The sequence below is a fragment of the Malaya genurostris genome, chromosome 3 (assembly GCF_030247185.1).
Source record: "Malaya genurostris strain Urasoe2022 chromosome 3, Malgen_1.1, whole genome shotgun sequence".
In the NCBI taxonomy this organism is placed as follows: domain Eukaryota; kingdom Metazoa; phylum Arthropoda; class Insecta; order Diptera; family Culicidae; genus Malaya; species Malaya genurostris.
The window spans coordinates 106762117-106785491 of NC_080572.1; the positions used below are offsets into that span (position 1 = coordinate 106762117).

The 23375-nt window shown below is 38.3% G+C and overlaps 1 protein-coding gene across 3 annotated transcripts in view; it reads right to left on the reverse strand.

Annotated features, from left to right (window-relative positions):
* The window catches only part of LOC131435352 (heterogeneous nuclear ribonucleoprotein L), a 655533-nt gene that overhangs the window by 212932 nt on the left and 419226 nt on the right, over positions 1-23375 (reverse strand). For all 3 annotated transcript variants that reach the window (XM_058603157.1, XM_058603156.1, XM_058603158.1), the window contains one exon: positions 10066-10151. In XM_058603157.1, the coding sequence (XP_058459140.1) occupies positions 10066-10151 (86 nt within the window). The remainder of the gene's footprint in view (positions 1-10065; positions 10152-23375) is intronic.

The window sequence follows — 23375 nt, forward strand, 5'->3', positions numbered from 1 at the left end:
CTTCATTAAGAGGAAGCCTCTTTGTGTATTTAACCGCTTTGAATTTGGCGTTGAGTCAAGTCAAATTGTTTCGGATGTTGTCAGCGGATAAAACCAACAAATCCATCGCGTGGCCAAAATTGTTCCGCCTGATTTGTTAGGCAGCATTTGTCATTCGGAGTACTTCACTTATTCTACTTCATTCGAAATCATGGACATCAATTACTAAATAGTTTTATTGCGTCCAATTTTCCGCTAAGTCAATAACACATGAACCATACTACTGCTACTACTAATTGACTACCTCTCAGAATAACTAAATTACCCGTAAAATTTACGATCTCAGCAAGCACCATTTTACCTCAACACTTGCCAACCACCCAAGTATGAGTTCCCAATTCCTCAATTCCTGCAGACTCCGAGGATGGTCTTAATTTATGAACGGATGAGGCATAGCTAAATACCCTCTTTGAATGTTTTAAAAGCATGATTATCTAGTCGAAATTGCACCGGAACAAGCGTCGCTGACAATCGCAAACTCATCTTTACAATGTTAGTTGTGAAACCGACCCATTCCATCGTGCGGGTGCAATTTTTTTTACGAGCATCTAAATCTTCTCCAAAACAATTTCGAGACGGTTTTCAGTTAATATTTTCGACAGTCGGGTGAAGAGGGGAAGGGGCTCCGGCACCCGGCAGAGCCGGAAAGGGTCACAGAATTGCTTGAAGTGAAAGCGAAAATGGATTATTGCTATTGCTGTTTGTGGGGTGGTCCTCCAGCTGTTCCTTTACCGTCGCGGTTTTAATGACTATCTGAATGAGTAACTGACTGTCTGGTTGCAAAAATTTGTTTCGCCAAACCGACGCACGGAGGTCATAAAGGCCAGAGAGCCATAAAAAAGCGGAAACTCAATGACTCAAAATAAAAAGGAACGAATGAGCGCAGTTAAAAAGATAATGTTTTGAAACTGTTGCCACTTTAAAATTGTTTTCCTCAATCTGTGCAGGAAAAATAGATAGGAAGGGGGGAGGGATCAATGGACGAGTTGTGGTGGTACCGAAGAGGATCTTGTTTTTACCTCAACCTCGTAGGAATGGTAGATAGAATGCGTACAGCTTGTGCCGATCGGCGCCAATGGAAGTATAGAGAAGTATAAAAATAAGTACCACCTTCATTTGAACTAGAAATAGAAAATTATGTTGTTTGAAGCAAATCCTTGTAGAGTTCGTTAATTGCTGAACTTTTAATGGATCTAGTGTGCTATCGAAGAAAAGTGTTATTAGAATGAGATAAAGTTGTAAAGTTGTTATTCCTACAATCAGTTCCTGTTCTAGAATGCGTGGTTAATCCTATGAAAGTTGCCAAGCTACAAGGATTCATCACCTCGGAACGGAAGTCGAATCTGGCAAAAAAGTTGAAAGTCCCGAAAGTCGGATCCGGCACAAGTTCAATATCAATCCATAAGTAACCATAGTAGAGGAGACCGGGGCAAAGCCGGTCACTCTTTGGATAGATAAAAGCATCTATTAAAACTTGGTTGTGTAGTTTCAAGCTTCAGATAAAATTCCTAATTTCATTCACGATGAAGTGACCAACCCAAAATCTAACATTTCAGTGTTAGATTAGTAGTGAAATATAAATTTCGTTTCTGATTGGCTACTTACGAAGTGTATTCGTCATTTTATCTACACTGCCACATTTAATGTTCTTTTCGTTTTTATGCTTGGCGAGAAAATAAGGGAAGCTAACGGAAATTCTTCCATTACATATAACCAAAAGTTAAAACTTTTGCTACTAGAAATATTGGCAAAATGGAAACCATTCGGAAAGACCCTGTGCATAATTTATTACCAACTTGTAACAGTGTAAAAAGAGTTCCGGCGTAACAACACACAATATTCACATAATATTAAACCACATCGAATTTACATTGCTTCTCACTCGCATTGTAGGAGAACATGAAGTATTTCATTTATTGGAATTTAAATTGCCTGGAACATATCTGTAAATAATCTTTAAATCAAAACTATGGATTGTGTTACTTTAAATTTTAAAATGTGATTTCATCGTTGTGTCCCAATCTATATCAACTTTTTTTTTTCCAAATTCACGAGTTTGGTACTCCGCATGAACTAACTGAAACAATCTGAATGAATGAAACAATCTGTTTAAAATCAGCCACAATCCATATTAGAAATTGTCCTAACGAAAAAAAAAGTTTTAATGAGACTGTTTGAATGACAGGAAGAAGGCATAATCACACCACTAGGTGTATTAAGAACAGGTATGGGAATATGTACCGACAATAAAAAATTTGGTTTGGTTGGTAAACGACTGGACAATGCGCAATTCAGGCCCCAATGTGGTTCTTAGCCTCTTGTCCAGTAACTCCTATCCCTACCTCCCCGCGGTGCCGGCTGGGGTACGAGCAACTATAGGAAAGATCGGGTAACCAACCCCGGTGGGACCTTGGTCGTATGCTGACAAGGAATGGGGGGGGCTTGCCTTCTCTTTACAGAGAGCGAGCCTACCCGAGCGTCTGTTCCCCATGTTGGGGCGGCTCGAAACAGCGTCTGTTCTCCATGTTAAGAGCGGCTGATTACCGTCCTTGTGTCAGTGTGGGACTCTAAACAGTGCTGACACGATGGCCCTCCGGCGAGACAGGAGGTTGGTGCAGGCCTAACAAGCCGCCCGGAAAACATATGTTACGAACGATCAAGAAGGATATACGACTCGGAATAATCGGCAAAGACCTACGCAACGAACAAAGGACTACGATTGGAAGCTTGGCACATGGAACTGCAAATCGCTTGGCTTGGAGAGCCTGCACGAGGTAACAAACGACAACGGCGAACGATGCGTGAACTTTGCAGCCTCCCGAGGAATGGTAGTTCGAAGCACCTTCTTCCCCCGCAAAGATATCCACAAAGCCACCTGGAGATCACCTGATCAACATACGGAAAATCAAATCGACCACGTTCTCATCGACGGGCGATTCTTCTCCGACGTCATCAATGTCCGCACTTACCGCAGTGCCAACATTGATTCTGACCACTACCTTGTCGCGGTTTGTATGCGCTCAAAACTATCGACGGTGCACAATACTCGTCGCACAGGAACGCCAGGACTCAATCTCAAGCAGCTACGTAGCATACGTACTGCAGAGGAATACGCGCAACAACTGAGGTTAGTGCTACCAACGGAAGAGCAGCTTGGCGCGGCGACTCTTGAAGACGGCTGGAGGAACATAAGGTGAACCGCTCACGTAAAGGCTACACGCCACAGGCCGAAATGTGCAGAGATACCAGTGGTAACCTTCTCACGAACGAACGTGAGGTGATCGACAGGTGGAAGCAGTACTATGACGAGCATCTGAATGGCGAAGCACAAGATAAAGAGAACGGTACAGGAATCAATCTGGGTGCACGCTCAGCCGACGACAGATTCCCAGCCCCTGATCTGTCGGAGATAATTGAGGAGATCGGCAAGCTGAGGAACAACAAAGTCGCGGGCAATGACCAGTTGCCAGGCGAGCTGCTCAAACATGGAGGAGAGGCACTGGTTAGAGCGCTGCACTGGATGATTTCTAGGATTTGGGAGGAGGAGATTCTACCGCAGGAATGGATGGATGGAGTGGTATGTCCCGTCTACAAAAAGGGCGATAAGCTAGACTGTTGCAATTACCGCGCAATCACATTGCTGAACGCAGCCTACAAGGTACTCTCCCAAATCCTTTGCTGTCGTCTATCACCAATAGCTAAGGAATTCGTAGGGCCGTACCAAGCGGGATTTACTGGAGCCCGCGCCACTACGGATCACATATTCGCGATAAGACAAGTACTCCAGAAGTGTCGTGAATACAACGTACCCACGCATCACCTATTCATTGACTTCGAAGTGGCATACGACACAATCGATCGAGAACAGCTATGGCAGATAATGCACGAATACGGTTTCCCGGATAAACTGACGCGATTGGTCAATGCAACGATGGATAGAGTGATGTGCTACGTCCGAGTATCTGCGACGCTCTCGAGTCCCTTCGAATCTCGGGTGTGATTCGAAGAGCGAGGATCGACACGAGTGGCACGATCTTCCGAAAGTCCGTACAACTTTTTGGCTTCGCTGACGATATTGATATTGTGACACGTAACCTTGAGAAGATGACGGAAACCTACATCCGACTGAAAGCTGAAGCTAGGCGTATCGGGCTGGCCATAAATGCGTCAAAAACAAAATACATGAGAGGAAGAGGCTCCAGAGAAGAAACACTACGCCTCCCACCACGAATATTTATAGGCGGTGACGATATCGAGGTGGTTGACGAGTTCGTGTATTTGGGCTCACTGGTGACCGCCGATAATGACACCAGCAGAGAAATTCATAGACGTATTTTGGCAGGGAATCGTGCGTACTTTGGAATCAAAAAAACCCTCCGATCGAGAAAAGTACGCCACTGCACGAAATTGACCATCTACAAAACGCTAATTAGACCGGTTGTTCTATGGCCACGAGACCTGGACTATGTTGGCAGAGGACCAACGCACCCAGTGTTTTCGAAAGAAAGGTACTGATGACCATCTATGGCGGAGTGCAGATGGAAGACGATGGGCTGGGCATGTCATAAGAATGTCGGACGACAGCCCAGTGAAAATGGTTCTTGAATCTAATCCGACTGGTACACGAAGAAGAGGAGCGCAGCGAGCAAGGTGGATCGATCAAGTGGAGGGTGATCTCAGAACCATTCGTGCCTTGAGTGGCTGGCGACAAGCAGCCATGGACCAAGTTATGTGGAGACGTATGCTTGATACAGCAAAGAACACCCCAGGCCTATAGCTGTTAGGTAAGTAAGTATAGAAAATTCTAATTACTCATTTCAAAAACACAGCTGCTTCATTACTAATTCTAACTTTCTGTCAACAACAAGCTTACAAATTTCGATGAATTTGTGAAAATCAGTTGTGCACAATTAATTGAGTATAAAAAATGATAAAGTCTGTTTATACAAATGTTTATACATGACTAAAACTAGCATACTGTGAATTAATCACTAGAAAAGGATGACTCAGTAATTGGAGTGAGTGCAACGAAGTACGAGTTGAAGAGAAATCAAACAATATTTACCGTTGTCCAATACTATCAACACCAGAAGAAGATGAACGGACCTAGTAAGAATAAGCCGAGATGCAATATAGAATATAGAGTTTCAAGATCACAATTCTGAATGCCATATTTCAATTCAACCATACTAAAATTGGAGGAACATTTCCAGAAAATCCAGGAGAAAGAAAAAATGCAACTTCTATCTCTGAGGAATGCTTTATCATTCTTTTCTATCTCATAAATATCTATCTCAGCTTATCAGTATTCTCTGAGAAAATTGAGTGCACATTTTTTGTCTTCTGTATCTTCTGAACCAAAAGTCGGATCCGGATGAACTTCAGTAGCAGATTTCAGAAGTCACCCTGACCTTTTTACCTTTTTTTATATATATAAAAAATAGGTATAGAATTCGCTCAAACTTTCGAAACTTTTTCCGAGGCCCGGAGGGCCGAATGACATATACCAATCGATTCACCTCGACGAACTGAGCAAATGTCTGTGTGTGTGTGTGTGTGTGTGTGTATGTGTGTGTGTCTGTATGTGTGTTGTCAACTAAGAGGTCGAGATCTCAGAGATGGCTGGACCGATTTTGATCAAACTAGTCGCAAATGAAAGGTCTCCCCGTCACCCAAAACGCTATTGAATGGTTTTGAGATCGGATGTTTACTTTTTGAGTTATTCGAAGTTTTATGTCAAAATTTTCAGTTTTTTGACAGTATCTGTCACAATTGACCTTGAAAACAGAATATGTTTTCAGATTTAGATTCCGCACGGTAATACCTATCCAACAAGCCATAGATTGTTAAAATCTGTCTATTTTTAACGGAGATATCGAAATTTTTGTGTAAACGACTTTTCCCCCTATTCCAGTAGTAGGAGTTTTGAGCGCTGTCTGGCAAAGAAATGCTTGGGAGCAACGGAAAACACGTTCTGTTACATACAATTGTTTCTAAGTACCAAAAAGACTGTGTACAGCATCCTTTTTCATGACAATTTGCCTCGGACCGAATTTAGCACGGCTCGTTTTTGGCAACATAATCGTTCGAATATGACATATATAAACCAGATGATGGCAGATTTTTTTTAAATTATATTGTTTTAAACTACTTACAGCAACAAATGCTGGACGAACATAACATCCATATACCATTCGAATCAGTTCGTCGAGATCAGCAAATGCGTGTGTGACAAATAATTTCACTCAATTTTCTCTGAAAATTTCTTTTCTACAAATTCAGATTCATACGAAAATTTGTATGCTCCCAAACAAAGTTCCTGAATTATGTTTGGTTCCGACCTCTACAGGATGATATATGAAACGAAATCAAAATTGTGTAACTCATTCTTCTCGTAGATGGCTGAACCGATCTAAGATTCAAATGAAATCTAAGAATCATCTTAGATTCAAATGAAAAGTTTTAAGATTCTATAAAACATCTTGCTCTTCAGTCAGATCCAACTTCCGGTTTCGGAGATACAGGGTGATTAGTATAAAAATGTCTATTCCACATAAATTAATCAGGTTTATCGGGTTAGCAGATTTGGATAGTCGATAAAAAAAATAACTTTTTTCAGTTTTAGTGGTATTCAGTTGTCGATTCAGAAGGCACCTAAAAATTTAATTCGTGCTATGATTTCTCAAAGATGTCTTCACTGATTTTCAAATATTTTGAAACAAATGTAAACTATACAGCTATTCAGGTGAATTTATCTGACTTCGGCCATACCGATTTTAGAATTCCGGTTCCAGTATAAAATCGTTTCTCAAAGCTCAATCGTTTTCTCAAAAAAGCCTAATCAAATTTCAGAAACAAAAATTCAAATTGAATTAAACTTACATACAAAATTAATTAGTTTTATACATACATACAAAAATTAATGAATTTTATCCAATTAAGCTTCAAAGTTGTACTCAAAACTGTAATTTATTCGTCATATGGCCATACGAATCGGTTTGGGTTATGCTGGTTCCCGAATACCGGCTCTGGAAGTACCTTAAATTACCGTAAACTCTAAAGTGGAACTTACATATCATGGCATGTTTAATCGATTATCACACTTCTAGATTTAAATTCCATTTTTATTAGCAGTTTCGACATTACAGAGTAATGAGTGATTACAATCTCAAATTGTCGCTTAAAACGACGGTCATTAAAATAATGCAATGAAAACTTAAACACCGAAGAATATTCATGCAAAAAACACATGCGGATTGATAAAAAAAGGTATCATCTCACTGCTAGGTGGATTAATCACGTTTTTTTATTTCGATTTCAAGCCATGTAATTTTCAAATCACACAATTTTATATGTTCTTGAATATAAATTTCAGTGAAATACGACGCTTCATTTATGTGCATCTTATAAGATGTAAAATCACAAGTTTTATTTCGAAATGTGTATGATTGAGTGCATATTTCATCCACTCTTTCTCTCTATCTTTTTGGCTCAATCTCGGCTTCTCGGACGACGCAGTGATCCTAGTAGTAAGCGAATAACGTGAGAAGGTAGAAATTCTCGCCACGGAGGCTATAAATACGATACGATACTGGAAGCACGAGGAGAAGCTAGCAGTAACACACCACAAGACTCAGTTACGTATCTAGGTTAATTAGCGTCCGGGGTAAAATATGATTAGCCGCCCCCATCGAAGGAAAGGGGAGATCAGTTTAGCGAGCAAAAATAATGGTTCATCAACTTCAACCATCAGTTCGTGCTCGCATCTCACCCGACACAGTCGAAAATCGTTTACGGTCGAAACAACAGAAACAAAGACAATACAGTGCAGTGAACAATAGAGTGTACGGAATGATCAAATACGATTTAACAAAGCCTGAAACTTGGCCTACAAGACCAAATTCAACTTGTATAGATTTCATGTGTTGCAAAGTTAGACCAGCAGCAAATGAAATTGAAATCTTACTTAAGGGACGAATGCATCTAGACGCTAACAATGTAAGTGAGATTCAATTCAACAATGCGCCTAACTGTGTGTACATTATGTTTTAAAGTGAAAGCGATGCAATTGCTTTGGCTTCGGTTAACAACGAGGTGCACAGCGTTGAGTGTGACAACATTAAATACAAAATCCCTGTGCACACGGTGGACAATGCCATAGCATGACCTTCCCCCGCAGGCCAGCGATAAGTTCGTTCGGGACAATGGGCCGTATGAATAAAACGTAGCATGCTTGAATTTCGGTAGTAAATGCTACATGTGGATCACGTTCCTGTCAAAAGCAGAGACTTTACTACACAACAACGTTCGAACATGTAGTATTTACTACAATTTTTCGGTAGGTAGCTCCAGAGGATGCTACTCGTGTGTTTGCTGATAAAGTGAAGTAGAAAAATTAAAACCAAACCAAACGTGTTTTACTCTGTGGACTACGTTTTCGAGAAGATACTACAAACAAGAGACTTTACTACATTTTATTCATACGGCCCAATATGTCGCAGTACGGTGAAATCCTTTCCATCGAAAGGGAAGTATGGCGGAATCTTTTCCCCGGCATCCGGAATGGCGTGCGAGTGGTACGTATGCAACTACGTAAGGCAATTCCATCTTACATCATTTGTGGTCAAGGTGGGACACATCCGTGTAAAACGCTGATTACCTATGAAAAACAGCTGGTTACATGTCAGTTTTGTGAACAACCTGCACACAATAAAATGAATAAAAAATATCTGAAAAAAAAACTTCAACCACCGAAAAAATTGTATCACCTCTATTTCATCAGTTTTGTTCTGGAGCATTTTCTACACATCTTCAGGAATAGCGTAGTTGGTAGAGCATCTTCCCATCAAGAAGAATGGTGCAGGTTCGAGTCCTCCCTCTGGGAGATGCTTTTTCACAAAAATTCTCTGTTTCATGCATTTTTATCTTTTTTCCCGTTCGTTGCTCGTTAGTAGTGATGTGTATAAGATTGAGTTAAATTGAGACCACTTAATGTCTTTACAAAACCCCAAAATTGTTGAATAAGTTGTAAATTTATTTAACTTTTCCAGTGAAACTCTTATTCCAACATTTCGCTAACGCCATGATAGTAGAAAAATATAAAAAAGTTTTGCAATCTGCTAAGCGGATAAAATTGAACTACTGAGTTATTCAATCTGTTCAATTTCAACTGCAATATACTGAAAAATATGAATCGTCAAACAGAAAGAAAAGAAGTGTGTGTTCTCACTCAGCACGAAACGGTTACTTGATATCAAAATTCCTGAAAAATAATGCATTATTTTCTAGGCAGCTTCAAAGACTGTAGTAACGTACTATCTATCTAAAATAAATCACAATTTTTAGCAGCTTGTAGCAAAACAAAACTGCATAACTAATTATTAGAAAACTGAAAAAATTAACGTACAACCGTAGCATATGTTAAGGATGGTAGAGATTACCAGCTGGAACATTTTCGTGTTCCTGTAGATAAACTTTACGGTACTAGTGCTGGTAAAAACCCCATCGCAATGGGTTTAACATCCATTTCGTGTTTCCGTTCAAAAAAGTTGTGCATGCTAGATTACTCAGGAGATGGAAAATCCCAACTATACAGGAAGGCGATCCCCGGCTAGTCTTGTGAGAATTAAGAGCAAAATTATTTTGCACAGCTTACGTGGTGCCCAGAATCAGCGTTAAACTGTACCGCAATGCCATTATATTCAAAGCATTATTTTGATTAGAAAATAGCTGTAACATACGTTTCTTGCAAAAAATCACTTGAGAATGCGACGAACTATATAACCTTCGAATTTCACTTCGCTGTTAATTGATGTTTCTATTGTCACGTCCAATTGGACAGTCGGCAAAATGATACACAAGACAAACAAATAGTCTTTCCCAATTGAAAAGACTCTAGTCGAAAAAAAACGTCCAAAATTATTTATCTATCCATCTAACCATGCCCGCAAGCCTAGAATAAACTATACCATCAGGACGATAAATCACACATGTTTTGCTGGTTTGGTGTATTTTGCAAAAGGATATTCAACCATCGCTTGGACTCCATTCTTCTTGAATATCACGATACGCTGTACTTGTCCGTTGGGTTGGCATATGGTGTGTAGCACGTCCTGCAATGGAAGAAGAGAAAAACAAACATAAATTAGAAAATCGTCTTCTCCGACAACTAGCAGTAGCTGCCGTAAATTAAATCTGAAAATCAAAAACCGATCACGGAATCCGTCGAGAATTAAAATGGCATCTTCATCGCAATAACTAAGTCAAAGTCATCGTAACAGAAGACAGAAAGGATTTCCAAATGCTGACTCGGTAAGAAACAAATAAACAAACAAAAATAACCGAAATATATCTTCGAAGCATTGAAACGAATAAAATGTGAAAGGCGTAAAAGAAGCCACTTCCTTGGAACCATCATTAGGAAATCATCCATGACGATGTCTTGAACGATAGAAAATCACCCTGCTTTAGTTGTTTCTAAACTAGGACCTGGTTGTTCCAATCCGATAAAACTCGATGTCCAACGGCAATCGGCAACGACTAATCTTCAAGTTGTTAGGAAGAAAATACATTCAAAAACATAGATGAAAAGCTATGAATGAAACTAATAACCGGACGTCTAGAAAACACCTTTTTCCTTCCGACGAGCGAACACCTTTTGGACCGTCGTCAGCGAAAAATTAACGATTCTTTTTCCTGTCTTATCATCATTTGTCGAAAAGTTTCTTACGCCTTAGTTGTGTATTCCTATAAAGACGAAAGTTTTAGTGTTCTGGCTGCCCGTTGAATAATCATAAGGACACCGTTTGAATATGTGTATTAACATTTGCTTTCTAAGCGAATGGTGCAATGAACGTGAAAACACGTAGCAGAGACCGGGTCACGTTTTGAACACGTTTTGGAAAACTAATTCCGTATCAAAACTGCAATCATTTTCGAATAACAACATCAACACTTCCATCAACATTTTTTTAAATCCCTATTAATTTTCAAGTTTTCAAAATTTGAAGTAATACCCAAGTGGACATTTGGAAAAACCTTGGGAAATACGTTCGGGGTAAATCTACTCACTTAATTGATTCAGGAATTTCGGTTGAAACTAATAGAAAACAACATTTCAGAAACGAAACATATTGTTTTACTAATACATACCAGTATTTCTAAACAATGTAATCTCCAAACCACGGAATATTTTTCCCTTTATTTGAACACGGCTGCGATCAATTAATGCTGTTATAAATAAAATATGACTTTTTGGTCATTTAGTTTCTCGTCAAATTATTTATTTTGCGTAGGCCGTAAACGAAAAATAAATGTATTGAAGAAAAACCAAATAACCAAAAAGTCATCTTCGCTTTAAAATTATTTTTCCTGATTTTTTCTCATTTGTCTGAGTAGTAAAGTCTTCCGGCATTTTCAACGAAACTCAATGTCAAAATTAATATTTGAAATTTCACCAATTAATCAGTTCTTTTAACAATGTTTATAGACACTGTGGGTCACAGTTAGAACGCCACTAACAATCTAAAAAAAGTTTAACAAATGTGATTCATTTAAACTTCCAACGCGAATGTTTTCCTCGATTCTCAGATTTGTGAAAAATGACAAAGAATTTCTCAACTTCGGAAAAAACAGAAAAAATTTCGTTAGGCTTTAATTATTTGCTTCCTGACCACCCTGTCGTTTATCTTAGCCACCAAGGTGCAACATTGTATGAGTGTATTAACATGTGAGATTGTAACGAGAATTCAAATTAAAGTAATTAGGATTCCATGAAAAATTGCTAAAATTTCATTGTATCCACTTCCGGATCCGAAATCACAGGGTGATTAGTGTAGCAATTTCATTTTCAAAGGTGTTTTTGTCGTAAGAGACCATGTATCAGAAGTGTCAAGTAATTTCTCGGAATTTTCTGAACGAAAGTACATGTTGATTTGAAGTAACAGGTTCAAAATACTATTTTGAAAGTAGTTGTCTTTGAAAGCTACGAATTTTTATACATCTTTCCTCCGATTCACGAATACTGTTCAAAACAACTGTTCATCTTTTGAAGTAACCCAACCGTAAAGCCATTTTCATAGCTAGTAAAATGCTGCTCCACAAGTGCGTGAAACATCGATAAACGCAAATAATAGGTGGAAGGGGCCAAATCAGCGAGGTAAAGCGCATGGGGCAAAGATTCTCATCCGAGCTACGAAAAGATGTTCATCATCGTTTTCGCGGTGTGTCATGTATGGCGCCTTCTGGTCGTTTTACGAGCAATGGTTGAATCAATTTCATCATTTGCTGCCGATGGTGATTGAGATTGATAGTATCTCCTGATTTGAGATGCTCATAGTACATCACATCTTGTTGATACCACCAAAGACACAGCATTGTTTTCCTTCTGAGGATTTTTTTTTAGCAATTGATGTCAATGGTAGGCCAGGGTCGATCTATGTTTTTCTGCGCTTGAGATTCTCAATTTCACCTTTTGTCACGATTAGGAGCAGGAAATTAGTTTTATCCAACGCTTTTCGTTGTCGGTGAATTAGCTCATGACGAACCCATTGTCGCACTTTCTGAATCTTTCCCTTGACGAGTAGACGATCAGAAACTGCTTGACAACTAACGTTATATCTTTCCTCTATTTGCTGACCTGTGCATTCTTTGTCTTTCACACTACGATCCCTACTTGTCAATCGTATAAACAAGTCGCGACCGATATACTGGAAATACTTCTTCAACGCGTGAAATATCTCACAGATTAATGAACGTATGTCTGTTCATTGTGTAAAATCTATGTTTAATGATACTGCAAGCTTTTACATTGAAGATGGCGTCGATAGAAATGCACGTGGGAAAAGCAATTCTATGTGGTCGCAATGAAAACCCGGATCTGTCAGTAAGAAAACTTGTAAAAAGCTTGGTTTTCCTGCAAGCACTGTCCATATCGTTCGTAAATCTTTCGATACACGTATGATAATAGCCAGGAAGACTGGGAGCGGCTCTCAAGAACCATCAGAAGAACGCGAAGGTGAATTAAATATAGCAGAAGAGATCAAATCTTTCGGTACGTATTGTGACTATAAAAATAAAAATGTCTCCAATGTTCGTGCATACTTTCAAGCACCGGCAAGATATGAAGTCGTTCAAGGTGAAAACTGTACCGAACCGTAACGATGAACAAGATGTGACGGCTATAACTCGGACGCATAAGTTGTATCGCGAATGTTTGATGAAGTTTTCCTGCATAATAAACGGCGATGAAACTTATGTGCTGGAAGACTTTAAGCAGTTTGACCAAGTTTCCCAAAAATATTTGGTTCGGCAGGCAATATGTAGCTATGGCCGAACAAGCCAAAGGTTCATCACTACCGGAACGGTAAATAAGGAAATATATCGTGAAGAATTTCTAAAGAAGTGATTGTTACCATTTCTATGCAGTCATAACGTTCCCTCGCTATTCTGGCTCGATCTGGCATCTTGTCACTACATCAAAGATGTTTTGGAACGATATAAATGCCCGAAGTATAAAAAATTTTCGAAAATCTTGGACAGAAGTAACTAAATCGGTTGCAGAGAAATCCGCAGACCTTAATGGCTGAAGTAAACCAATAGTTCGTAGTTTCTTTATGCAACCCAATTGAGAAATTGTCCAAAATTTTGCATATTTTGAAATACTTTGTGCCTTTCGCATATAGAAAGGCTGTGGAATTACTGTGTAAACCGACCGAACCCGACCCGTACCCGATCGAAATTACGCGTACCCGTTAAAATTGAAAAAATCGGTTTCGGGTACAAATACGCGAAGCCCGACCATCTCCAGTTGGTAAATATAAAAATGTCTTTTTCAGGAGTGTGTTTCTATACATGACAAGGATAAATCTAACTAAATACGTTCAAATAGCCGTACAATTCTTCAATTAGGCAGGTAGGGTTACTTGATTATCAAATACGATGATTTTGGGTATACCGAATCATCGTTCCTGGTTTCAGAAGTACCGAGAAAGTGCTCGTGTGCTCCAAACCGGAAATCACTACAATTGCTCAGAAACGGCCTAACCGATCTTCTTGAACTTAGATTTAAATGAAAAGTATTATGTTTTCATAAGTAGATGCAGAATTTTATCCAGATCTGGCTTCCGGTTCCAAAAATACAAGGTAGTGTGTATGAAATTGCAATCTGTCATATAAAGCGAAAATGCAAAAAAAACCTGCTTCAATCTACCTAGTGGTGTAATGATGCCTTTCTCATATATATTACTGTGGTATTCTATTAAAATTGTTTCTCTTCGATTTTTGAAAGAAATCAAGAGATTGTTTGTGCGTTAACTAGTATAACATGAAGAATGAAACAGTTCTCTGATCGGTTAGGCCATCCATTAGAAAACGAAGTGGGTTCACTATTACATGCACTTCCGGCACCGGAACCTGAGAACCGGTATGATCGAAGTCGGTTCGTACGGCCACCAACTGACATGACGTACAAACTCGTTTTTATTCAAATTTTGAAGATTTTATACAATTTTGCCATCGCATCCGGATGAAATTCAAGAATTCCGTATGAAACCGTGAGGCCTTTTATTTGAAAAAGAAAATGAGTCAGATCCATTTTGGAATATATGAACACTAGTTCCGGTACTTCCGGAACCGGAGACCGGGAACCAGGATAGCCGAAATCGGTTTGTTTAGTTGCCTACTGATAATGGCTATCGATTTGTGTAGTTCTGAGACCAGTTAAGAAATTTTTTAACGTTTTTTGTTTCGCTGGTTTAAGTGACGGTGTACAATATTGAACACACTTTACCCTATAACTCCGGAACCGGAAGTCGGATCCGGATGAAATTCAGGAATTCTGTATGGGACTGTGAGACCAGTTTAGAAATTTAAAGAAACGTAAAATTTTTTTGTTAAGCCCGTTTTATTGACGGTGTACTATATTGAACACACTTTACCCTATAACTCCGGATCGGAAGTCGGATCAGGATGAAATTCAGGAGTTTCGTATGGGACCGTGAGACCTTTCATTTGAATCTAAATGCCTAAATCGGTTCAGCCATCTCCGAGAAAACGTAGTGAGATTATTTGACACACATACACACACATACACAGAGAGAGAGCGAGAGAGAGAGAGAGAGAGAGAGAGAGTGAGAGAATAAAAAGACATTGCTCAGCTTGCTTTACTAGTCGGTTTTTCAAGTGATTGCATAACCTTTCTGTTACTGCGTATCAGGAGTCATCATTCACACCAATCTAGTAGCAAACGAAATCTTATTGTTCATCAGCTCAAGCTGTAAAGCATAATTATTTATTTCAGTTGGAACAAAGGTTTTATAAAGAAGCTTACATATTGGTGTGGTTCTTAAGTGTTAGGTTAAGTTCACTCCTAACAATGAATCCGAAACATTAAATCCTACAAATTAATTATTTGATATTTTATTATAATTCATTACCCACGAGAAATCGCTTATTGAGTATACATTATAATCTCCGACCGACAACTAACTCGATATGAGCGACGATGCGGTTATCGCACTTGGATATAACACAGGAAATTATCGCCGTTTTCTCTCTCAGCGAATCTCGTTTAATTGCAGTGTTGTCAGAGTTGCCTGCTTGGTGACACTTTCTATATGAGAAAGGCAAAACGTAAAAATTCTGCTAAATTTGGTTCAAAACTGTTTCAATTTATAGGTTATGCTAGTTGCTGGCAAACGAATCGATTTCACCTATACCGGTTCCCAGCTTCCGATTCCGGAGGTATCGGAAATAGTGATCGAAAACTCAAAAACGAAACTCTCTTCATTTTCTTAGAAATAGCTGGGTAGATTTTTACAAACAGACTCAAATAAAAGGGTCAATATCTATAAATAATACACTGCTGTTGACTCTTGTTCGGATCTCACTTCTAGTTTCGGAACAACAGGGAGGGATGTGTTTAACATTTTAAACCGTCATTTAGAGGAAAAATGTAAAAAAAAAGAATTCCAATTAACTTGGATCAAATGTGTTAAAATTCAAAAAGGTTAAGCTAATGTATGCCAAAAGAAACTTTTTAGTTCTTATGGAATATTTGAAGAATGCTTTAGTAATACTAATGAAAACGTGAGTTATATGAGAAAGGCATCATAACACCACTAGGTGGATTAAAACAGGTTTTTTTTATATTATTTTTACTCTCCGGCAACAACCATCAAAATTTTGTCTATAAATGACACTTTTTGCTTAAATTGATTGCTTCTAGAGCAGTGGTTCCCGAAGCGGAAGTTTGAATTTGCACCCCTATATGACGTCATCGTACGTCAAATTTCATTCAAAACACTGAATATTGCTCAACAACTGTATATTGAAATCTACGTATTATCATGGAAGCTCCTTATAGCGACTTCCACATTGGTCGAAGAGAATGATTGCAAAAGATTCATATGCCAATTTGTTAATTTTGGTCTTCATCGAAAATCTGAATTCTACATCCAGGTAGCATAGTCCAAACAAATATATACTTCCCCCAGGGAATCAAGCTGTCAAACAATACAACTGATAACGAATAAATGTACTGACCCATCCCCAAGAACGGAACAAACTGACAAAATCGAAAATAGCCTCATGGCTAAAAATATTCCTCCGATCGTAGTGCAGAGTGCTCGACTACTTTCATATGATGTGCAACCTACCTCCTAACCGACAAAACCAATTTAGAAATCTCGAAAAAGTCGGCAACCGAATGTGCACTTCCGTGCACCGAGTAGATTGAAAAGTGCTATTCGGTGTCACCGTATTCAGTCTTGAACACGGTAGGATCGATAACCGGAGCATTCAGCTTATCGTTGGCAGAGTTAACGAATTTGTTGTTGTCTGTTTCGTTTTGTTTCCGAAAACAGAAGCACCACTTTTGCTAGATTGGTCCATTTGCAAATGGTAACTGTGACAACTGTTGAGAAATTGCTACTTTTCATCTTCTGAACAATTTTGGGATAATGAAATCAACACGTTATTTCACTACTCTGGATTGCAACCAAAAGACAGCAGTAGTGTTTTGTTCCGATGTGAAAGCATTGCAAAAATTTGAATGCGAGCATTTTCCCATATTATCATAAAAGTTTTGCTCCAATAACTTGGAACGAATAGAAAAAAGCCCATTGTGTCTGTTGCACACCTGCGGTCCATAACGAAATGCTACAGTGCGGTCAGAGGAAAAGAACGGGTTTTCGGGAGCAATCGTTTTTCCTAGCTTCACTGCCTACCGAGGACTATCATTTAGCTATGGTATGCTCCAATAATTGACTATGGGCAGGCATTTCCCAGCCGGAGCGAATTCCTGAACTATTTCACCGAAGGGTACGGAGAGTTATTTGCCCAAGGAGCTTAATGTTGCCTTTGCATGGCTGCTGGCAATGAAAGCAAGCAACTTTATGAAAGGACGCACGGTGTTTCTACAATGACCAGAGGAAGGACACAGAAACCGGGATAGAGACACACAAGGAACAAAGGATTTCAATTCCTGTTTGTGGTCTTCAGGTTTGGAAGCGAACGAGCGAGAGAGAGAGAGAGAGAAGGCGAGTCTATGTTCGTGTATGTTTGTACTGCTCGTAGTGCTGTATCTGTGGATGATAGGTAAAGTTGTTGAAAATGTATGGCTCCAATGAAAGAGCGCATGCATGTCCGGTGATTGATTGAGATGCGAAAATTAGAGAACTGCTCATTTGCCACCGTTATTTGTTTTTTTTTTTATTTTTTTTTCAGAATTATTACAATACGATATGATTTATGGTTGGTGATGGAACCGAAGAATAGTTGGCATAGTACACTACTGAACAAACTGCTTGAATTGACCCATATTTCCACAAGTCAATCGAAAGTGATACAAAACAACTCCGAATACGATTTCCTTTTATTTTCTCCCTGTTCCATTATTTGCTGTAATTGAACTAATTAAATGGAAAATGTAATTAACTGACTGTGAATACTGTGTTCATTATGTAAACATCGTTTAAATAGAAGAAATAGGCCACAAAGTTTCACTCTTGGTTCAGTGACTGGTTATCTAATACCATAAGTTTTAGTAGCATTTGTTATCGGGTCTAATTGATAAGTACTCAAAGTGTATGAAATTTTATCAGCTCATATTTTGTACCTTTCTCATATAGAAAGATATATGCAAACACTTGAAAAATCGACTAGTAAAAATTGTATCATATAACATTCGACTCAGTTCATCGTGCTGAGCAATGTATGTGCGTGTGTCAAATAATCTCACAGGGTTTTCTCGGAGGTGGCCGTATCGATTTTGACAAAGGTCTTGTGGTCCCATACGGAATTTCTGAATTTTATCCGGATCCGACTTCCGGTTCCGGAATTATAGAGTAAAGCGCGTTAAAAATTTTAAACCATCACTTAAAAGGACGAAACAAAAAAACGTTAAATATAACGTTCCAATCGGTAGCCATTATCAGTAGATGGTCAAACAAAACGATCCCGGTTATTACTTCAAGAATAATAAAAATTAAGAATACTACAGTATTATATATAAGAGTATAATTAAAATGAGAAAAGCATCATAACACCAGTGGATTAAAACAGGTTTTTGTTTGATATATAAAGATCCTCTGACGTGTTTCACGGAACGTATTTTTTTGTTCCTTCTTCCTTCCTTTGTAATGACTCATGTTGTGTTGGTTTCGGGAAATAACTAAAAATTTAAACTGAGTAAACATGCAGTAATGGCCTTGTAATGATAATGCCATATATTTGCAAGCCGTTTTTAATGGTGTCGACTGAGTATACTTCCGTTTTTCTTTCATTATGACATATAGTAGTCTATAATTTTGCAAAATACATTGATAAGGATAAATATTTGAATTATCTTGAGATAAAATTAATGAACTTCTGTTTGTGACTTCTACTTGTTCGAGGCGATCAGAATAAATAATTCAAGGATTTATTCTTTTGCACATCAGTGATTTGCTCTGCACAACTTGAACTTTCAACACCAAACAAATGTCAAATTTTCATTTACGAACAAACTTCACCAGATCTCGACGTTGCACAGGTATTTCAAAGGCATCTCACCGAAGTACGATTTAGCTAAAATTTGGCACCTGTTTTGATGTCCATACAGCCATACCCATCCGGTTGACACAAAAATAGACAACTATCACCTACTATTTGTACCCATAATTCATCGGCTGGAGACATTTTCCATTGTATTCTATTCCTTTAATCATCCCCAACTGTATGCCTTTTTATTTTGAATGTTTCAACTGAATGCAAACAAACCACTTTACAAATTGAGCCAAATATTTATGTTAAATGTTGATTTAAGAGATCGTAATGAATTTTAACGGAAAACACAAGGCAAAAAATACTACATTGGTTTAAGAATGCAAAATTGTTCTTAAACCAATGTAGTATTTAAAACACAAAAAAAATTGGAAACTCAAACATCATAAGATTATCAGAGAAAGCAAAAAATAATTCTGATAAGTTCGACTACTAATGAAAAAAATGAGATGAGGCTAAAATATTACGATGACAGAAGTTTCGGATATTGACAGAGAAGACTAATTGTTCGAAAAAACCCCATGGAGATTCCTTACATTCCCATAATATATTCAAATACCATAGTTTAGATCCAACGGAATAAACCAATTTTCTCATAATCTGATAAATTTCAGGTGCTGGTTAAAGTGGTAGCTATTTGCATGAGTAACATACTGAAATATTCTTTCTGGTAGAGAAAATATTCTTTCTATTGTAAAGGAAATATATTTTCTCGGAAAAACAGGTTTGATTCACAAGAATATAGATTCCTCGTGATACATATATAATTTACCGAACTGACATTTGAACCGTGTCACATACCATTCAAATCAACTGTGATTCGTAAATGTCTGTGTGAATGTGTGTGATAAATATTGTCATACAATTTCCTCGGAGATGGTTTACCCGATTTTCAAAAACTGGATCCGACTTTCTATTCCAAAAGCACAGTATGATACGCACCAAAAAAGTGAAAATAATGTGTTAAAAAATGAAAATAATGTAACCTACTGTTTTCGAGGAAGGATTAGCTTATTTATACAATCTTCTTCAAATAAAATGTCTTATTGCCTGTCTCCTGATTTTAATTCGGATCCAACTTCCGGTTCCAAAGATACAGGGAGATTAGTGTAAAAATATCAAATTGTAGAGTATTTCTACCTTGGTTAATAGAAAGACTATGCAATCACTGTACAAACCGATTCGAGACCTGGAGGATCGAGTGTCATATTCCATTCGACCGAGGTCGTCTAGTTCGTAAAATGTTGGTGTGCGAACGTGCCGAAAATAGGCACTTGATTTTCTCGGAAACCGGAAAACCTAGATTCATAGGAAAATTCTTACTTTTTCATTGAACGTTTATGAATTTTATCCCAACCCGACCGCCGGTTCCGGAATTATAGGGGTGGAAAAATTATCACTCAATTTTCTCAGAGATGTCTGAATCGATTTCAACTAATTGAGGCTCAAATGAAACACCTTTCAATCCCATATAACGCTTTTTATCTTCCGGTTCCGGAATTCACAAGTATTTTTATATGCATGGCGACGTAAAAACGAATAAAATCTTTTGAACTAGTCATATGATTCTCATATTGTGCGTGTTTAGTGAGTTGACCGCAAAAAAAAAATTCCAGATATATCGGTTCCAGTTCCGGGTTCCGGGTTCCGGAAGTACCGGAAATAGTGGTCAACAACTCAAAAAGGAAGCTCACCTCATTTTCTAAGAGGTGCATAAACCAATTTTCACAAACTTAAGCTCAGATGAAGAGTCTTACGGTCCAATAAACTGATATTGAATTGTATGCGGATCCGTATTCCGGCTCAGGAATTATAGAGTGAAAAGTGTTTAAAATTACAAATCATCATTTGGAGCCACGATTACAAATCATCATTTGGAGCCACGATGCAAAAAACCTGGAAAAAAACCTTTTAAATCTGGTCGCAAATTAAAGTTTGTTTTTGGTTGCTGACCAAACGACCCAATTTCGACTATCCCTGTTCCTAATTTCCGCCCGGAAACTAACTTCCTGGTTCCGAGAGCATCGAAAATAATGGTCAAAAACTCCAGAACAACAGAATTCATATCAGTAATATCGATATCCAGTTTTCGTTATCTGCAGTATCGGAGATAGTGATCCAAAACTTTTCACTGGAACGCACTCCGATTTTTCAACGATGGTGGCACCGATTTCTATAAATTTAGAATCAAATGAATAGTCTTACGTTCCCATAGGTGACTGCGAAATGTTACCCGACTTGGGCTACACTGGGTTCCGGATACCGATAAACACTCCAAAATGGAGCTCATTTCGCTTCCTCAGATACGGCAGACCCGGTTTTCATAAACTCATATTCAAAGGAAAAGGGCTTGTAATTTCATACAAAATTGTTAAATTCTATCCGAATTCGATTTTCCAAGATGGTGAGTTTGAAGGTTTAAAACATTAAAAAACTCTTCTAAATTGATCTTCGAAATGGTCCAATTCGCAGCTCATAACAGTTCGGCTGAAAAGTTCGTATCGTTTAATAGAAACACACATTTTTTTTGCCAAACTTCGTTTTTATTATTCAACATAATTGCCATCAGAGGCGATACAGCGATTATAGCGATCTTCCAACTTTTCGATACCATTTTTGTTGTACGATTTGTCCTTTGCCTCAAAATAGGCCTCAGTTTCAGCGATTACCTCTTTATTGCTTCTAATTTTTTTACCAGCGAGCATTCTCTTGAGGTCTGAGAACAGGAAAAAGTCACTGGGGGCCAAATCTGGAGAATACGGTGGATGAGGGAGCAATTCGAAGCCCAATTCGTTCAATTTCAGCATGGTTTTCATCGACTTGTGACTTGGTGCATTGTCTTGATGAAACAAAACTTTTTTCTTCTTCAAATGAGGCCGTTTTTATTTAAATTTCGTCCTTCAAACGCTCTAATAACGCTATATAATAGTCACTGTTGATGGTTTTTCCCTTTTCAAGGTAGTCGATGAAAATTATACCATGCGAATCCCAAAATACAGACGCCATAACCTTACCGGCCGATTGTTGAGTCTTTCCACGCTTTGGGTTCGATTCATCGCGTGCAGTCCACTCAGCTGACTGTCGATTGGACTCCGGAGTGAAGTGATGGAGCCATGTTTCGTCCATTGTTATATATCGACGAAAAAAATCGGTTTTATTTCGATATAACAGCTCCAAACACTGCTCAGAATCATCAATTCGTAGTTGTTTTTGATCGATTGTGAGCTCACGCGGCACCCATTTTGCACAAAGCTTTCTCATATCCAAATATTCGTGAATAATATGTCCAACACGTTCCTTTGATATCTTTAGGGTGTCAGCTATCTCGATCAACTTCACTTTACGGTCATTGAAAATCATTTTGTGGATTTTTTTCACGTTTTCATCGGTAACAGCCTCTTTTGGACGTCCACTGCGTTCATCGTCTTCGGTGCTCATATGACCAGTACGAAATTTTGCAAACCACTTACGAATTGTTGCTTCGCCCGGTGCAGAGTCTGGATAACACTCATCAAGCCATTTTTTGGTATCGGCGGCACTTTTTTTCATCAAAAAGTAGTGTTTCATCAACACACGAAATTCCTTTTTTTCTATTTTTTTCACAATAACAAAAGTAGCTTCACTCAAAATGCAATATCTCACAAACTAATAATCAGACAGCTGTCAAATTTATACACGTATCTTTTGAAGGTTGGTACTAACTGAAAATGGTATGGATTTAATTCTAGTGGTGCCCTCTCATAGAAACGATACGAACTTTTCAGCCGATCTGTTATTTGTTGATTACTGAATCGATTTTCACTAACTTAGATTCACATGAAAAGTGTTATAGTAGTATGCAAACGAAACCTTAAACTTTGAGGTACTGTTTCTATTCTAATAGATTATAACTAGGGTCAATCTATCGAACAGAGACAACAGATCTCACTCAAACTAATGGTTTCGGTATATGAGATGACTACTGGAGCTGAGATAAATGGGGGTACCGTTACTTTACTTTTCTCTCTACTATTGGTCGATCGTTAGTCCTGAGCAGAAACGATGGCCTTTATTAACGTTCTTGCATACACTTCCTCTTACACTTCACTCACAGAGCATCTCACCCATCAGGTCTCACATGAAAGCGACACAACCTCACAAAATGAACCGGATGAACATCGTTTGACAGCTATCAGTGGTTTGCTCATTTGTTCAGTCTGTATTATTTTATTTTATTCTATTTCATTCTACAATTTTCCATTTCATTCCATAGTATTTCATGGTACACAAATCACCAATAAACGTCAAAGATCAAC